This window comes from Coccomyxa subellipsoidea (assembly GCF_000258705.1).
Source record: "Coccomyxa subellipsoidea C-169, whole genome shotgun sequence".
NCBI lineage: Eukaryota > Viridiplantae > Chlorophyta > Trebouxiophyceae > Coccomyxaceae > Coccomyxa > Coccomyxa subellipsoidea.
Genome location: NW_005178022.1, coordinates 795,024 through 813,476, shown reverse-complemented (window position 1 = coordinate 813,476; position 18,453 = coordinate 795,024). Strand labels below are relative to the sequence as shown.

At 54.2% G+C, this 18,453-nt stretch overlaps 3 protein-coding genes across 3 annotated transcripts; 1 reads left to right on the top strand and 2 right to left on the bottom strand.

Moving 5' to 3' along the window:
• Positions 1-570: 570 nt before the first annotated feature.
• On the bottom strand, positions 571-3,812 carry COCSUDRAFT_59869 (hypothetical protein; the record flags this gene model as incomplete). The annotated part of the gene is made up of 9 exons (XM_005643431.1): positions 571-755; positions 1,378-1,528; positions 1,731-1,916; positions 2,141-2,418; positions 2,552-2,650; positions 2,800-2,876; positions 2,978-3,041; positions 3,184-3,306; positions 3,473-3,812. The coding sequence occupies 9 exons, from the start codon at positions 3,810-3,812 to the stop codon at positions 571-573; spliced, it is 1,503 nt and encodes a 500-aa protein (XP_005643488.1).
• A 1,039-nt stretch (positions 3,813-4,851) lies between these two features.
• COCSUDRAFT_54823 (putative glyoxysomal fatty acid beta-oxidation multifunctional protein) lies at positions 4,852-11,148 on the top strand (the record flags this gene model as incomplete). The annotated part of the gene is made up of 14 exons (XM_005643430.1): positions 4,852-4,945; positions 5,298-5,445; positions 5,556-5,683; positions 5,887-6,142; positions 6,443-6,625; positions 6,735-6,738; positions 6,805-6,891; positions 7,062-7,214; positions 7,612-7,746; positions 8,106-8,336; positions 8,831-9,030; positions 9,420-9,636; positions 10,128-10,303; positions 10,760-11,148. 14 exons carry the CDS (start codon positions 4,852-4,854, stop codon positions 10,944-10,946), a joined length of 2,199 nt encoding a protein of 732 aa, XP_005643487.1. The 3' UTR covers positions 10,947-11,148.
• Positions 11,149-12,069: 921 nt separating this feature from the next.
• Positions 12,070-17,751, bottom strand: COCSUDRAFT_68093 (subtilisin-like protein; the record flags this gene model as incomplete). The annotated part of the gene is made up of 12 exons (XM_005643429.1): positions 12,070-12,993; positions 13,292-13,503; positions 13,755-13,856; positions 14,063-14,163; positions 14,542-14,694; positions 15,118-15,272; positions 15,593-15,742; positions 16,066-16,211; positions 16,396-16,540; positions 16,662-16,828; positions 17,129-17,342; positions 17,683-17,751. The coding sequence occupies 12 exons, from the start codon at positions 17,749-17,751 to the stop codon at positions 12,718-12,720; spliced, it is 1,890 nt and encodes a 629-aa protein (XP_005643486.1). The 3' UTR covers positions 12,070-12,717.
• Between the last annotated feature and the right edge of the window lie 702 nt (positions 17,752-18,453).

The following is an 18,453-nucleotide window of genomic DNA, read 5'->3' as shown; positions in this document are numbered from 1 at the left end:
CCAGCAGCTAGCCTGCAGGTTTATACATATATGGTAATCTCTCACCCAAGTGTCCAAGGCGCCGGCGCTGGCGCGGGCCAAAAAAGGCCTACTAGGCTGATATCAACTTGATCCTACCAAAATTTCAAAGTGGTCTGGCAATCCACCATGAGCCCAAATGCTATTGATACAAACGTATGTAGCATATGCTACACATGCGGCCAGGGACCATACGTGGCCGCCAACAGACACCTAACCTACGACGTCACTCGGACTGCCAGTCAGTTTTATAGTATTCAACGTGCACAAAGAGTGAGGCTTGAGTGACAGCTGCAGCTTGACAAGTCAACTGCCAGACAATTGACAATGGGGCAGGAGTGTTGTGCAACAGCCTGTCTATCTGCTAACGGACAAAGCTACCTCAGCCTACTGTACACAAGGGCAGAGACGCCTTCCCACAATACAAAGGCCATCATGTGCGCCATGAAAATTGATCTCAAGTCAGAATCTCTCGGCTATTTTCCAGCCTGGACCCCGAGCCTCCATGCTTCAGGGGCTACGATGGCAGGGGGCGTTGAAGAACAGGGTTCCCTATTCTTCTACTCCCCCTGAAGGCGGCATGTTCCTTGCAAGGAAACTCGGGCTGGGAAGGTTCTGCGCTCGGCGGCGCTGGCGACGATTCCGGGGTCTGTCCTCCACCCTCCCCATTGTGAAGGTGGGCAGCCCCAGACTGCCGCTGGGGGGACCTGCGCCCCCCTCCCCTCCACCTCCCACACCTGCCACAAATATGGGTAATCAGTCATCATTACCATTGCACGCCTCGTCAATCCTCAAGGATCAGGTGCATCACAGCAGCGTTTCTATGACAGACTTCATCCTGGTCTGCCTTGAGCCTCCCTACACCAACTCAAGGACCTCCACCGAGTCAAAACCAAAACCAAAACCAAAAAGCAAGAGACTCCAAGTTTCTTCTGACAAAATCATTCATGGGTGGTTATGACAACATAGGATACAGCTGATAGCGGCTACCCCCGCTGTACACAGCCTTCAGGTGCGCATGCGATTGATGTTGTAGCCAAACAAGGAATGGCCTGAACAAAGCAAAGAATATCTAGTAAGGTCTCCTCTGTTTGCAGCAAGGTGTGCTCTCCCGACAAAATACTTCTGAATTTCACTTTCTCAAGAAATAATCAATGTCAGTGTTCAGTGCAAATCAAAGTCATCTGGCAACGCAAGACCAGGAATTGGTCCCACCAATGTCAGCCCTGACTGACAGCATTGAGACTTATACAGTCCTATAGGAGGGGCTCTGAAGATATGCAGTGTCTCAGCTGAAAAACACAGATGTACTATCCCCAAGATTTAGGTGCCCAAGAGGCGGAGCGTAGGTGTGCCCACCTGCTGGCATAGGGAATTGCATCCCCTCAGCCACGCGTTGGGCGTTCAGCAGCTCCGCGTACATCTGGCTTGCAGCCGCGTCTTCGTCCTCGCCACCAGCGTGCATTGCCTGGTGGAACATGACGACTCTGCTGGCCAGCGCAGCCAATCCCTGCCACCATACGCATAAGATCAGCTGTGGCACATGCTTACAATTGCACGCATGCAGGTGCCGAGCCAATGCTGGCACGCAGCACAAAGACTTCTCAAGCATCAATCTGCACGCACTGTCACTGACGCAAACGCCTCCCGGGATCCCGCCAGTAGAAACAAGCACTGGTGGAAAGCGTGCCGATCTTGAGCGGGGACCGCACCCGGAAGCTCTGGGCAATGCTGTTTTGCTGGTCCTCAGGGACAGGCCCGCTGGCTGGTGCCTCCAGCGTGGGCTGCGGCATGGGCGCAGTGTTTGCGGCCCAGCTGAATGGCAGCTGGGCTCCTCCTTGCGCTGCTGGGCTGGGCTCAGTGGAAGCCCCAGGCTGGCCCCAAGACACAGGTGACGCCTGCCAAACACAGGCACCGACTTTTGTCAGCAAAGCCCTCTGCCAGCAACTTCTGCAAGATTGGCCTCATGATTGCCGGTCAGCGCAAGACAGTGACCACTTGCTGGCTTGTTTTTCAAATTGCATTTTGGGATGGACCGGTGGGTTGCAGAACAGTGAAGGTGCATTTTAACAAATTGAGCTGATCAGAAAGCTGGTCCTTGGTGAGAGCACGGGGAGCTAACCTGATTCATCCACCCCCCTGTTTGCGGGTGTAAGTGCCCCCAGGGGAGCCATGGTCCATCATCCCCAGGTGCAGGGGGCGCGGCAACATTCTCACGGGGTGCTTCGGCCGCTTGCGCCCCGCTCTGCTGTTGCCGGGGCGCCGCCTGAGTCTGGTTGCCTGCCCGGAGAGCCATTGAAACTGGCCGCCTGAATGCGCTCATTTGCATGCCCCCCATGCCCCAAGCAACGCTGCCCGGGGCCGAATGTGCAGCACTCGCTTGCGCGCCCGCCTCTCCATCTGCAGCAACATCCCACACCAGTGAAAGCAGCAGCAGTGAGTGTGAAGAATGCATGCCACTGCATCGCAGCTGTGCTCCAGCAATTCAGGCAATGGCATGCAGAGAGAGCGAGCAGAATATGCTGGCACTGACCTGGTTCATACATGGTGCCGACAGCTGCCAGACGATCTCGGGCCTCTCTGGTGATGTGATGGAGGGTCTCAAATACCTCCGCCATTGCTATTCCCCCCCCTGTGCACAACACAACCTGTCAGTAAGGCAGCTTTTACATGCATTATAATCTGGCAACAACGTTTGAAGGTTGTGCGAAATCCGGGGACGGCATTCCTCTGGCACTACGTTGCTTGCAATTTTAGAAGTCTGAGCAACACAGGGCATACCTCGCTGTGCTCGCTGTGCCTCTTTGGCCCGCTCCCTGTCCTTATTTCTCTCTTCCAGCTCATCAGCTAATAGCGCCCTGCCAACAGATTGCCCATATTTCAATCACATCACCTGTGATGCACTTCCAAACACGGCCATTAAGCGTGCAGCTGAAGCTGAAGGATAGACTGTGCCTACCTGCGGGCTGTCAGCTGCTGAGGGAACAGAAGCTCGACTGTGCTCTCCAGCCGCTTGCAGACCCCTTCACCATACCCACAGGCATGGCATCAGAAAGGGGCTTTGTGCGCCCATCAACTGCCAAATTTTCACAATGTATTGGGCCGCACATGCAACGGCACAGCAGCATGGAATGCCAAAGACATGGTAAAGCTTGAGAGGCGCACCAGGAACCTTTGAGGGCATTGCCTCACGACAGATGGGGCATTTCAGATTGCCGGGGAAACGCGACCCGGGAGTCGCCATCATGCCCTCATAACAGTGCTGGCAGAAGTCATGGCCACAGGGAGCTGCACAGCATGCAAGGTAAATTATGACGAATTGCTCAAAGATTACTGATGGTTGACCCTGCTTCTAGTTTCATAACCTGTCTTAGCACACCCGGGTTTGCCTGCGCACAATGGGCAATACTGGACATAGGCCAGTGTGGGAGTAGAAGGGATGCTGGACACTCACAGACAACAGGGGCGATGATGATGGATATACAGATGGGACACTCATAATGGGAGATGTCTGGCTGCGCCGCTGCGCTGATTGCAACATGGTCGGTCTGCACCTCCTTCTCAGCTGTGCCCTGAGCTGCATCCATCCGATGCCTTTTCGCATCTTCTCGAGTTCCCTTTCCTGTGTTGCGCTCCCTTGCTGGCCTCTTCCCCTGACCGCCCTCAGTCTTCCCACTGCTCTGTGTGGCGTCATTGATTCCCTCCTCAGCTGCTGCTGCAGCGAGAGTTTTCTTCCTGGATGCGCGCGCAGACTGTGGTTTTGCATTGCCGGAAGCAGTGGGTGCCTCAACCATTGCACTCTGACTGTTGTCTGGCCTTGCAAATGCATGCTCACTCCTCGTTCTCATCCTCGGCAGTGAAGCTGCGGTTGAGCCTGCAGAAGCGCCGCCTCTGAATCTGCCACCCATACAAGGAACCGCCTGCTACCGCAGAGCTCCCTTCAGCATTGTCCAGATTCAACAACCTTCTCGTGTCCCGATACCCGATATACCAGCAGGGATCACGCGCTACAGTCATTTGATCAGTAAATAAGCATATAGAATACCAGGGCGAGGATCTAACATGTACGAGGTAACACTCATGCTCTGCAGGTATAAGAGCATTGCAACCAACCTGTCTGCGGGTACGAGGAATTCACTGAGGCACAATTTTCTGTTCGAGATAAGTCGAACGAGCTATGTGTTATGAATGCCATATCGCAGAATGTTGTGCATTGCACCTGTTTGTGTTGGCAGGTGCTCTGGGGTGACCATATATGCACTCAAAGCGATGCCAATTTATGCCACAGATTAGCAATCCTCCCCCATCACTCATACAATTCACTCAAAGCAGGCTTTGCTATTCCAGGATCGATCATCACGGACGCTTTGTCTTCCTCGGCCTACCGGCACTGAAGCTACCTACAGTTACGCCAATTTAGGCTCGCATGCACATCTGTTTGTTTCGTTTACACTAAGCTCAGCAACATCTCGAGCGCGGCAGTTGAAGCAGCGCTATTGCAGAATTGCCTGAAATAGCGCACCTTGATCTCATGATCTTGGACCATCGCAATGAGACAACCGGGATCCTGGATCTCAAGAAACAGCCAGCTAGCGACTTTGTGGTTTGTTGCTGCGCCTTATAGTTCACCGAGAGATACCTGCTGCTCATGGGGCTGCAAACAGTCACCGAGATCGTTTAATACAGGCAAGAAATTCCCATCACGAAAGGAAATCACGCCGTCGAACAGTCGGACAACGACTTTATCCACGTGGTGTGCCGAGTCAGACGCCAACAAAGAGGGGCGTGTTTGGGTCGCGCAGTCTCATTGAACGTGCTTAAATTTTAGCAATCATGACGAATCCTACAGCTACTCTTGAGGTTGGTTCGGACGGCGTCGCCATCATCACGCTCACAAATCCTCCTGTGAACGCTCTCCATCCGGCAGGCGCGCCTTTCTTCTCCACGTCTGTTTGCACAGCTCACACATAATCTCAGCCAATCTTCGTATTTTCTTGGAATGATTTTCGGGGCACAAAATATCCCAATGATATTGGGCCGCTTGTAATTTCAGCAGTCGCATGTCCTGTTGGAGGTCTTGATAGAGCTCTTTATGGCATTTCTGCAGCCTTACTGAGTTAGAAATTACCGTGAATGTGCAAAAGGAGTTATCTCGGATGTATGAATCGCACGTCAGCACCGATACTTCAATAAGGAGATATCTAGTAAAAGCACCTTGGTTGGACTCTACAGCCTGCAGTCATGTGTCCCTCCTCATGTTCACATGTTGTTTCTTGCAGTGCTCAACGCTCTGTTCAATTGCCTGCGCGAAGCCCACTCGCGGCAGGATGTCAAGGCCATCGTGGTGACCGGGGCCAAGGGCAGGTTCAGCGCCGGGTTTGACATCAACCAGTTTGCCAAGTCTGGCGGCGGCGGCATTGACAGCAGGTGCACATCCTGTCCTTATCTCTCCCCATTCTACTGCAGCTGTGTGCACACTTACATGCAAGCACGCGTGTGCCGAGCATGTCTGACGTGCCTTTTGACTGGATCTGCAGGATCAATGACAACTTCTGCGCGCTGCTGGAGAGCGGGCCCAAACCGACGGTGGCGGCTGTGGAGACCATGGCCCTTGGCGGCGGCCTGGAGGTCGCGATGGCCTGCAATGCGCGCCTCTGCACCCCTGGTCCGCTCTCACTAGCCTTCCTGGCTTTCTTGGCTCACAATTTGTTGCCGGTCCTGCTTTGCGCAAGAGACCAAGTGCATGGCGGGGTGTGCAATGTCGTGTGTCTTGACAGATGCAAAGCTGGGCAGTGCTTGATCAATACTTAGGTGGCTGTGTCTCCCTTGATGAGGCACCAGTACCTGATGGGGTCTCTTATTGCACAGGCACAAAGGTGGGGCTGCCAGAGCTGCAGCTGGGAATTCTGCCGGGGTTCGGCGGCACGCAGCGGCTGCCGCGGCTGGTGGGCCTGCAGACGGCGGCGCAGATGATGCTGACGAGCGCGCCCATCAATGACAAGAAGGCCGCCAAGCTGGGCCTCGTCGACGGCGTGGTCCCCAAGGAGAAGCTGCTGGCGGCCGCGCGCGCATGGGCCTCCGAGATTGCCGCCGGCACCAAGCCCCGCAACTTCTCCCTCTATAGGTGCTGCCCCACCGCCTTTTGTCTCCCAGGTTGGCCTGGTTGTTTTACCCATGAAGGTGGATGTCCCTGTACATAGTTACTCTCGATTTTGGGTGTGGAGGCAATGGATTTTTAGGTTGGAATTTGTAAGGAGAGGACTTACAGTTGTCTTGTGGATAAGGGCCTGTTGTCCCATTGCAAGCCACAAGCAGATGCGACTTCCATCTTTTTAGCCACATCAGGAAACTACTGCTTAGGTGGTGGTCGATGGGTGTATTGGATGCAGCGATGGGGCTGAGGAAAATGTGGAATGCATTGCAGGACGGACAAGCTGGAATCCCTGGGAGAGGCGCTGCCGATCCTGGAGTTTGCGCGTGCGGAGACGCAGAAGCGCGCCCCCCACCTCACCCACCCGCTGCTGTGCCTGGACGCCATCCGCGTCGGCATCGAGGAGGGCGGCCTCGCAGGCCTCAAGCAGGCACGCATATGCACACCCAACTTTTGGTTACCATGACAGATCACCTTGACAAAGTCTCTCGAGTTTATGGTACCTGCACGTGTTGCACCCTGGAAAGGCACCACAAAATCAGTACGTGATGGGCTTTATACATAGTGCAGTGAGTGGGGCCACAGCCAGTGTTGCAATGCGTGGCAAGTTCTGAAAAACGTGCATGCGACTGCAGGAGTCTGTGGCCTTTAACAAGGCAGCCTCCCTGGACACGCACAAGGCCCTCGTCCACATCTTCTTCGCACAGCGTGCCACCAAAAAGGTGCGCTGTTTGACATACTTTCTTCCTGTCTTCAGTCCGTCTCCTGCCTATCTCTACATCAGATTGCAGCTTTCAGTGCATGTACCAGCTGTCCTGGTTGGGATGTATAGCACATCAGGCATGCAAAGCGTTAAACTTCACTGTTGAGTGTTTACTTGGCTGCTGGGCAGGTGAAGGGGATTACGGATGGCGGTCTGAAGCCACGGCGCATCAAGAAGATCGCGGTGCTGGGTGGTGGCCTCATGGGGTCCGGCATTGCCACCGCCAGCGCGCTCGCAGGCATTGAAGTCATTGTCAAGGAGGTCAACCAGAAGTTCCTCGAGGTGCCCTGCCGTCTGCTTCTCCCCCCTGTCTTAGAAAGGACTTGATGAACGTATAAGAAGCAAAGGATTTCACGTGCCTCGGCGAGGCCAGAATTGTTGAGGTCCACTCATCACAAGGTGCTCCTGTTTGATTGTGTCGTTCGCTCTGCTGATGGGCGCAAAGTGGGCGGCGCTTGCATACAGGGAAATCTTGTGGGAATGACTGCAGCACTTCTGTCCTTCTTGCTGCTGGCAGAACCAGTGCTTTCACCTTGCTGCATTTCTATAGCAACGCGTCAACCCTTGAAAGGGATTTCTGCATGTCGAAATCATTTGGGTGTTGACTGTGTGACGTGGCCTGTGCCTTATGAAAATCAACATGTCATGCTGACGGGCTGATGCATTGCGTGAGCGACAGGGAGGCATGGCCAGGATAAAGTCCAACCTGGCGAGCCGCGTGAAGAAGGGCAAGATGACCCAGGAGGCGGCCGACGCTGTCTTTGCGCGCGTGAAGGGCGCCCTCGACTACAATGACTTTGCCTCCGTCGACATGGTGCGCCACCTCAGCTGCCCTTGCCCTCAAGCTTCCTTCATCTTTGTCATCTTGCGAGATTGAGCGCACTACACTCACGTATGTTTTCCTGTCTGACGCAGTACCCAATTGTATTTCCATTGCCAGCACTCTATGCCTGGGCTTGTGAGCCTGGCAGCTCGGTGCCTGGAGTGCAACAAGCCTTTGTTAGCATGATGATTTTTTGACGTATTTAGGCATCAAGCAGGATTCCACTCTGCTTGTTGCTTCTCCAGCATGCAAGCTAGACCATCCCAGTCTTAAAAGTTGTGGGACATGCGCATGCACTCACCTTTCAAAAAATTTTGAGATCTGAGCAGCACTGACTGTGCTAAATGCAGGTGATCGAAGCGGTGATCGAGGACGTGGGCCTGAAGCAGCGCATATTCGCGGACCTGGAGCGCGTGTGCCGCCCGGACGCCATCCTGTCGTCCAACACGTCCACCATCGACATTTCTCTGATAGGTGCCAAGACTCGCGCGGCCGAGCGCATCGTGGGCGCGCACTTTTTCTCGCCCGCCCACATCATGCCCCTGCTCGAGATCGTGCGCACCGACAAGACCTCCCCCCAGGCGCGGCCCCCACCCTCCTTCTTCCCCCGCTAATTGTCTTGAATTCATTCCTCACTTCCAGACGCTGCTGATATGACCATTGGATTCCAAACAATGGGCTTGGATGGTGGGCCCTGCCGGCTCAGGGGTCTTCAAAATTCTGGATATCTGTACGGCAGCAACTTCCTGTCGTGTTCTGCATGTAAACATGCCTTGACTGCAAGTGAGGCCTGCTCAGATGCAATGCACACCAGCAAGATTCTGCTGCCATGAGCAATAAGACTGGGAGTTGTGAAGCTCTAGTGGTAAGGTTGCCTGAGGCCTGTTGTGGCTTGTGAATCTCATTGATACTACCCTGGGTTTCAGTCTTTGAGATAGCTGACATCGCTTCCAGCCAAGTTAGACCTGATCTGATACCTGGCTGAGGTCCTCAGCAGAGCGCCTTTTATGGCATCCAAACACTCACGAGCTAATAAAATCAGCAACACTGACAAACTACGGGTGCATGCGTGCAGGTGATTCTGGACACGCTGGAGTATGGCAGCGCGATCAAGAAGACGCCGGTGGTGGTAGGCAATTGCACGGGCTTTGCGGTGAACCGCGTGTTCTTCCCCTACACGCAGGCGGCCTGCCTCCTGGTCGACATGGGCCTGGACCCCTACAAGATCGACATGGCCATCTTCGCTGGCTTCGGCATGCCCATGGGGCCCTTCAGGTGGGGGGCCCCTCATTTCATGTTCACCTCATATATAGTCAGCGCGACCTCTGCATCTGGACAGCCATCATTGCATCAGTTTGCCGGCATTCACAGTTTAATCTGCTCTGCCTCACATGTCAGGGGGGTACTTGGGACCACGGGCTCTTGATGTGAAGGCGTAGGATGAGAAATTTAGAGGGACTGCAGATCATGTGTTGCTGGCTGCCCCACTGGCTGCTGGAGGTCACGTTTCCCAGTCTCCAAGAGCAATTCATGCACAGCGGCCCAAATCCTCTCCTTTCGTGTTACTGTTAATTCCTTGGCCTTCTGGCCATTCACCAAACGTAATCGTGCCATTTAGTGATCACCAAGACCAGAGTCTAAGACTAAATCTTCTGAGTGGGCAGGCTGAGCGATCTGGTGGGCGCTGACATCGGGCTGCATGTGGGCAAGAATTTCCTGGACTCCTTCCCGGAGCGCACCTACCCGGCGCACCTGATCGTGAAGCTGAACGAGGCCAAGCGCCTGGGCGAGAAGACCGGCTCCGGCTTCTACGCGTACGACGCGCGCCGCAAGGCCAAGCCCGACCCCTCCCTCGCCCCCATCGTCGAGGCCTCCCGCAAGGTGCGCAGCCGCTCCTCTTTGCATCACTCCCCCGCTACACATCACACTACACTTCCACCGCATGCTTAGCTCCCTATCCTGTTCTTCTCGTCACCTGTTCATGGGTGACCAGCAGGGGGATACTAATAAATTCAAGAGTCCCCTGTGACCAGGTCAAGGAATGCATGTCGTGCTAATGCATTTGAGCTCTTTGGCTCTTGGCATCAACGTTTCATTGGCATGACTATGCTAAGGATAGTATCCTTTGCCACTGTCTTATATCAAAGATGATCCTATGCATTGTGGAGGGGCCTTTCGTATGGGACAATTTAATCTAATTGCGCATGTTGCATGCTTTGCGGTGTCGGAGGATGATTGTGGTGTTCATGGATGTCATCAGCGTACTCAGATACCACAGTGCATGCGCCATGCATGCATAAAACCACCCTTGGCAGTTTTCACACCGCTGAATGAGGTCGTTGTCTGATTTTGCATTATTGTACCGTTTACAGGCGGCGGGCCTGTACAAGGGCGGCAAGCCGCCGCCAATGAGCCCACAGGACATTATCGAGTTCATATTCTTCCCGGTCGTGAACGAGGGCTGCCGCGTCATCGCAGAGGGCATCGTGGACAAGCCTGCTGACCTGGACGTCGCCACCGTCCTCTCCATGGGCTTCCCCGCCTACAGGTGACCCTTTTGCCCTTGTTCCCTTTGCCCTTTTGCCTTTTCGTGACTTTGTGCATCGTGGTAGGTGACATGCATGACAACATACCTGACAAGAAATGTAATCTTGTTAGGAGCAGGGCTTAAGGATTGTCAGGCCTGTCATGTGCCATGAAGCCACAAGTCACGGTGTTGCTTAGAACCTTGTTGTTGTGCTTTCAGACAGCAGTGGGCATCTTTCAAGTCCAGGCTGCCATCCCTTCAGGCTCATTACCATGCAGGATCACTCTGTACTGTTGGCATGTTTAAGAGTGTCCTGGGAACAGGCTGCAGCATTGTGTAACATTACAGGCACAGCTGCTCAATTGCTGGGCTTTCTGAGTGTTAATTGCTGAGTGCTGAGTGTCGTATTCTGTGACTATGAAGAACACCGCTTGGTCTCAAGCACGACACGAAGCTGAGGCGTGTATGCGCGTGCAGGGGCGGGCTGATAAAGTGGGCGGACCTTATAGGACCGGCGCGAGTGGCGGAGCGGCTGAACGGTTGGGCTGCGCAGTTTGAGGCGAGCGGCTTGGCCGGCTTCTTCAAGCCCTGCGACTACCTCGCCAACGCCGCGCGCACCGGCACCCAGCTCGGCGCCGGCGTCGCCCCCGGCTCGCGCATGTGAGGCGGCCACTATCGTGACCTGCCGAGTCTAACAAGCGCAGCACCACCCTGTGTAATAATGGGACCTCGGGACTGCGAAGACCTTTGTGCGAGACATGTTGTCTGCTGGAAGGGCAGATGCCTGGGGTGAATCGGCAAGCAGGGGCCTCCACTCGGCTGAGCCAGCAGCAGCCTATATACTGTGCTTGTGCTGTTGCGCAGTCAATGGATTTGCTATTCTGGGGTGATTCTGTTAGCAGCACGTGCCGCACAGTGTGATCAGCACTTTCAGGTTAGGGATTGGTATTCAAACGGATGCAAGTGGGACTCTAGGACCCACAATTTTGGACGGCGTTTAGGTTTTAGACTTCAGGTTGTTTATGTTCCACGTGTGCCATTGCCGTCTGCGCAAATGATGGGAGTTCTTTGCCGTGTTGCCTGTGTGTTTTAGGCCTGGGATCAGGTTCATCGGCAATTTGAAGGCGCTTGTATTGGTGTAAGAGCCGAAGTGCTTCCAGGGTGTCATTTAGAGTTTAGGTTGGTACATGTAGGGGTTGGTATATGTAGAAATTTTTGGCAATGCCCAATGATGTACAGTAGGATTCTTCAGGGACTGATGACACTGGAACAATTTGTAGGTCCTCCTAGGCATCAGTAATCAATATTGGGATGGACATGCATGCGCTGGACATGATGTCAAGATGCAAATTGAATTATTTACAAGTAGAGAACGACATTGGTCATTTCTCTCACATGCAAGAAACAAACTCATCGGTGCTGGCGGTGTCAGTGCGTCTGAACGCTCAAAATTACCGCGTGCACATCAGCTAGACCGACCTTCAATCTAATAAGCTATTCAACACCTCAATTCCAAGTTCTTCCGCTCTTATATGGCGCAGCCCTAGCGCAATGAAATTCACAGCTGTAGGCAGGCAGCTGCTGCGCCGGCCATCATGGTTCAAGAGTGCCACACCCAGATGACGCCTTGTTCTGCGCACTGCACTCTCGAATTGGAAGTCTTGACTCATCCGTGAATGAATTCCCGCAGCATTCAACCTTGCATATTGCGCGGATGGGTGCTTGTCAGAATGCATACACGCTACTCCGCCCCTGGATCAATTGCTGGGCGCATGTGCAAGAGGGCAAGAAAGGTTGAGTCCAAAAGCAGCTAATGACACAAGTTCTATGCACATACACTCATGATTGCCTTGTCTCATCCTAAGCTTAAGAGAAGCCAGGACCAAGCAAGGCGCTGTTGTAAGGGGTTGGCTCCTATCCTACACGTGATGGGGCACATTATCATGTGCAACACTGGGTCTGGAAATCTACACAACACAATCTGAATGCTCACCTCAGAATCCGTGCATGCACTGAACAGAGCTATGAGAGCACCCGGCTCAAACAGCAACCGGCAACTGAAGCGTTGGTTTGCACAAAAGAAGAAAAAATATAAGCTGTCGATATTTTGCCCACCCACCCCCCTCAATCGCCGGGCCCTGTGCAAATTGCACCCCTCATGGGGGCCTCTGATCTTGCCTCTGGCAAGGTCAGGGCTCCCCGACCACTCCGTCGCTGCTGTGTTCTTGTTGCAATAGGAAAAAAATGGATACCCGTGAGCGACAGCAGATGCGTTCATGTGCCCCACGCAGTGCATTGCGCGCCGGGATGCAGCCGCTGCTGCTGCTTACATCACGTGGCAGCCTGGAAAATTGCTTCTTTCCACCGGTGGCAAGTGGGGCCGGCTCTAGACGAGCGCGCAAACACGGGCATCTTCCTGCGCACGATGCGAGCAGTCATGCGGCCGGCGCGGCGGCGTGATCGGGCTGCAAAGCGGCCCCGGCGAGCAGCCGCCGGCCGAAAATCTTGTCGAGGAACGTCTGCGGCGGCGCGGCAGCCTCGGCCGAAGCGGCAGAGCCGCTAGCGGCCGCCGCGACTCGCTTCTCGATGGAGGCCAGCGAGTCGCCCGGCATGAGCGGCCGGTTGGAGGGTAGGTCCCAGGGGTGGGCCGTTGTGCTGCTGCCGTTGACATTGATCGGAGAGGAGGTCTCCGATGCCGGCGGCGTGGGTGGCTGCATGCGCGCAAAGCACCGGCCATCAGTCCCCCATTTGCACAGTGAGCTTCATTGCAGTAGACTTCAATAACTGAATTAATGGCTCAATTCTGGGGAGTGGAGGACAAGCAGATACTCGATCCTGAAATGAAATATTTGCCTAGATTTCTAGCATATGCTACTGAAGCTCGTTGCCAATGATCTGCCAAACATGAGCAATACAGCTGCGTGCTGCTGGCAGGATCTTTGCCCTCCAGATGAAGATGGGGTGTGCGCAGCAGGTTTGAGGGGAAGCATGCGGGAGGGGAGTTCTCACCGAGGGGTAGAAGAGGTCGGAAGGGAAGTTAGGCAGCCACGAGTTTGCGCTGCTGGGCGAAGCCGCATCGCTACCACTAGAGCCGCCGGAGCTGGCTGCAGCGCCCGGCTGGTTGGGGTCAAATGTGGCAGACCAGTCCACGGCAGGGGCCAGAGCCACAACAGTAGTATTCGCGGCGCCGCCGTCTGATGTGACGTTCCCTTCTGGTCTGGCTGCACACACCAAAAGGCAGCATTCGTCGTCAGCGGCAGGAAGGTAGGAACGCAGATCTGATTCTTGGTTGGTGTAGTCCTTCTCTTGTGCAATGGGTGTGAGGCTTTCTTTTTGCTTGCGAGAGACGGCACACAAAGTAATCTTGCGATTAGGCACTGGCACTGCAATTCTGCCGGCCAATGCATGGATGATCATAGGCAAGGTACATCCAGGAATGATCTGAAAAATGAAGAAGCCAAGGTGGGCGCACCAAAATCAGAGCTGAATGCGCCGATGCTCTCTGTCGTGGGCTTGAGTGGCACCAGCGCTAAGGCTGCCGCCGTGTCAAGCAGGCCACTCTTTATGGACGCCCCTGCGCGCCAGTTTTCATTTGTCTCAGGAAACATACACAGAGGATCTCCGCTTGCATGCCTCTTTTGATGACATGCTGCAGATGTAGGGCTCATCTGGATGCCAGGGTCCAGATACATCTCTGTTCCAATGTACATTTGTTGGCTCTTTCAGAGGAGCATCTGGCAGGGATCGTCAGTGTGGGGGCAAGAAAATGGAGGGACCCACCGTTGACCTTTTTGGCGGACTGCATGATGATCTTCTTGAGCTGTGAGGCCAGTCCCTTGTTGGGCGCCTTGGTGGTCACTTCCCAGCCGTTCTTGAGGTACCTGTACACCAGCCCGCCTCAGTCATTACCTCCTTAAAAAGCACTCATGCACAGGCATACTGCCCCCACACTCACCACTGGGCTCAACAGGACGCATCAGCAACAATGCCCCCCCTGCGACACAGTTAAGCCTTTGGATGTGAATCACTGGCTGCCAGACTTATTGCTGCCGCAGTCAGCAAGAAGCATATGCTTGTGGCCTTTTACACAAGGACCAAATTGGGACTCCAACTCAACGCGAGATGCTCGCTTGAAGGTCAAGCTGATATAGACTTCCTGCTGGGGCCAGGGGAATCTTGACCAGATTGTCTAGATCCCCCTACTGCGACTAAGTGAAGGGGTTCGGAAAAATCCTGAGGGGTGAGAAAAGGGGACGCACTGCGCGAGGAGCAGGGCGGCGGTGCCGGCGACGTGGGGGGTGGCCATGGATGTGCCGGTGAGCTGCACATAGAGGCCCCCCAGCCCAGTGGACAGCACATTCACGCCCGGCGCCATTATGTGCACCGTCTGCGTACCGTAGTTGCTGCGCGCCCTGCACCACAGAGACTGCGTTCTCATCAGGGGCATGGCAATGAAGCCGTGCGCGCTGCACACAAAAGTAAGGGGCAATTGAAGCAGAAATGCATGCCTTGTACCGCAACATGCCCTGCCAGCACCGCTGGGACGCACTCCAAGGCAGCTGTGCCCATCCACATGCCAGAACGTCATTTTTATGGTTGCAGAAGTATAACAAGGTGCCAAAACCATTGCTGAGCAGCCCTTGCATTGGCGCCGTCCTTTCACAGTCTTGCTATTCTGCTTGCCCAGCATGTAGCGAGCCTGACCAGCCCAGCAGTCAGTGGCAGGGCAGCGCATGAGCAGCTAAACTCATTGAGCTAGTCATGTTGAGTACAGTATGAACATGCATGGGTGGCATGCATGGGGAGGCATGCAGAAGGGTACGGAGTTGGCGCACCAGAGGGCGTTTTGGCGGGTGGCTGCGCCGACTGCCATGATGATGTCATCGGGCAGCGAGGAGGGGTAGTGCGGCGTTGTGTCCGTGTTAACTCCCTCGTTCCCCGCCGACGCCACCACCAGCGCCCCCCTCGCCGACAGGTGGTCCAGCGCAGCCTGCCACGTCAGCCGACCACGTCAGCATGCGTCACCACTACTTTGCCTCTCCTCTGCAAAGGCGCTTGGAGACTCTAATCCAGAGTTTGAAAGGTATCAGCCCCTAGAGATGGTGCAGGAGCATAATTATTGCCTTATACAGCGTTCAAGCTCCTGCGCATGCTAAGCAGCAGATCTCCAAGTCCCCCCATTCAAGAGGCGGTGCCTGCTCAGCACTACTCTGCAGATCTGTGCGATATCTGCTGTCAGGTCGCAAGCACAACACTCACATACATCACAACTGAACTCCTGTGTTGAGTGCAATGGTTTGAGGACTGTACCTGCAGGGATTTGGAGTAGTCGACGCCGCCCCAGGAGTTGGACAGCACCTGCGTGTCTTTGGACAGGCAGTACTCAAAGCACCGGATTGCGTCCGACACCCACCCGTTCCCAGTCGCATCCATGAACCGGCACCCCACCAGGCTCGCATACTGCACACATCAGACACTCTGTCTCAACCACAGCGTCTGCCCTGGTGTATGCAACCCCACTGGCAATCTTGTTTCACCAAGCCACACAAGCTCAAACGCTTAATGATGGATTTCCCATGCCGTATGCTAGCTAGAATGCGCATTTGGGTCCAGATAAAGAGTGTATCATTCTCAAGAGGCATGTAGATGACACCCCACGCTGCAGATGCTAGAGACTTTGACCACCATTTGATCCATACTTTTTGTCCAGGGGTGATCCGAAAGGGATGCAAGATGGAGGTTAGGTGATGCAGTGGGTGATGCAGAAGGGGGCATGCACTGACCTGGTTGATCCCCGCCACCCCCAGCCCATTGTTGGTCATGGCTCCCACAACGCCCGCCACAAAGGTGCCGTGCCCATTCTGGTCTTGAATGTTCCCGTCCTTCCCCCCATTCACAAAGTCCGCGCCATGGATGTCATCTATGATGCCTGCAGCAGGTAAACAGTTTCTCGCTCAATTTCTCAGCTGATAAGATCCTTGGAGCCCATAGAAAGTCTGCGTTGCTGGCACCCCTTTCAAGCTCTTCTGCAGGGCTACGTGCATGATCTGTTGAGCTTTGCATCAGCGTCTGGGTTGCAAGCTTCTTTAAGTAGGGACTGAAATGTGACTCACCGTTCCCATCGTCGTCAATGCCGTTCTGGTAACCGTTGGCAGCTGTGGCGCCCGGGCCTGCCATCTCCACAGGGTTGATCCACAGGTTGTTGACCAGGTCTGGGTGTGTTATGTCTATGCCAGTATCCACCATGCACACCCTCACCTGCAAAAGTCACCCCCAAGATTGAAGTGCCAAGCAGCGAATTGTTGAGTTTTTTTACTGTGAGGCTGCCCCCTCAAAGAGTTTGCAATAGTCCACACATGCTGCTGTATGGCAGGGTGACCTGAGAGGTGCTGACCCTTCGTTGGGGGTCCCCCAATTGACCCTTGGCCCAGGCCTTGTCCACGCCGATGGCTTTCATGTTCCATTGCTGCGCGTAGAGCGGGTCGTTGGGTGTCGCGCTGGGGGCTTCTACCTTCACCTTCTGGTCCGGCTCACAGATGGTGATTTCTGCGTGCAAATTGGCAGCTTGCTCAGTTTCATTCCTCACGTTTTGCTCTAAAAGCGACATCCAGCAATTTTGCAGCCTCCCACTGGACTGCCATGCTGGCTCCTGTTGAGCCCAATGGCTGCATGCTAGAAAGAAGAGGTTCCGGAAAACTGGTGCAAGTTGTTACAGGATTGCTGCAGGTGCCTGCAGCTCACTAAAGTGCCAATGTAAAGTTCGTGGCATGTCTCCTTGGACGCCGTTTCTGGTCAGTAACATCGCCAAAAGCAGGCGGGGTCTTGTTGTGGCTTCCCGATGCTCACCTGGATTAAATTTTATAAGAAATTCGCACAGTGCCTGCGGGCTGAGCAGGGACGTGTTCACTTGGAAGACCTCTAAGGGGACTATTGAGCCAGCGAAAGTCCTCTGCAACGCTGTGAGCGGATCCGCCTCTGTCTTGCCCCCGTTGAAGTCGCCAGAGAACACGCCAGCAGAATTTGGGCGCTGGATGAGCAGCCTAAAGTTATCGAACACACCCTGCGTGACGTCAATACAGCAGCGCTCAAGAGGTGCTGGTGGCCTTCATCCATTTCTTGCAAATGATCGATTCCACGTCTGGCAGAAAAATCATTCATCTACCAAAAGATGTGCAAGAGCCCTTGTGGAAAAGATCCAGGTACTCGTTGACTAAAGCCACTCTTTTGAGTGTCACATCTTGTCACATAGAACCAGGCACATGATTTGGAAGGTCAGCAGAACTACGCCAAGGAAGGAATGCTGGATCGTGAGATCTTGAATTATTTTAATCCTGACCACAATGCCATTCACACACTCAAAGTACGTCTGCAGCACAGCAATCTGACAGCGCCGGGCAGACCTCTCCGAGGCAGCAGAAGGGCAACAAGGCCAAGGTGAGGGCCAAAAAGTTGCATCTGCTGCCTTTCATGCCGCAGCTTTTCTACATCCTCATCTGGGACAGTCCTTGAGATCGCCTTGCGTCGTTTCAGTCCGCACTAGAGGCCACCGAGCTTTCCCCCAGCACTCATCGACCCTTCTATTGCGGTGTGACCCTCTACGAACGACCCCTGATCACGAATTTGTCACTGTGCAGAGCTGACAGAAATCTGTAGGAGCACCCTGATGTGGCAAAAGCCTTCAAAGCCCTTCAATGTGTGATTGAGCATGGGTGCCAGACTCCAGGTCAAGAAAAATATGCAGACTGGTAGGACGGAGACTCCACATGTGCCCTGGAACAAGGTTTAGATGGGCGCTTGAGCTTAAGAACACAGAGTCAGATGGAGACATGGGGAAAGCTTGTGAGATCCAGGGCTGTTTGTGGCAGAAGCCAGTGGGCACCGGTGCGAGAGTCACTACGCCATGTGAGGCAGATCTAGATGTGTGAAGAAATATGCGTGCCGACCAATTGAAGCAGCAGCGCAGAACGGATGGCATGCCAGGCTGAGTTCTCTTCATAATAAACATAATATTCCTCATTAACAAGCTGAAGAGTACATGGACTCGACACTGCTCGGAGCTGCACTGCTTCTGCCGTACAGTCAAAGTATACTACGACAAGCATTCACACTCAAATTTCAATCTTATAAAAGTGGGATATAAGTTTTTACATGCTGACATTGTTTCAGCATTG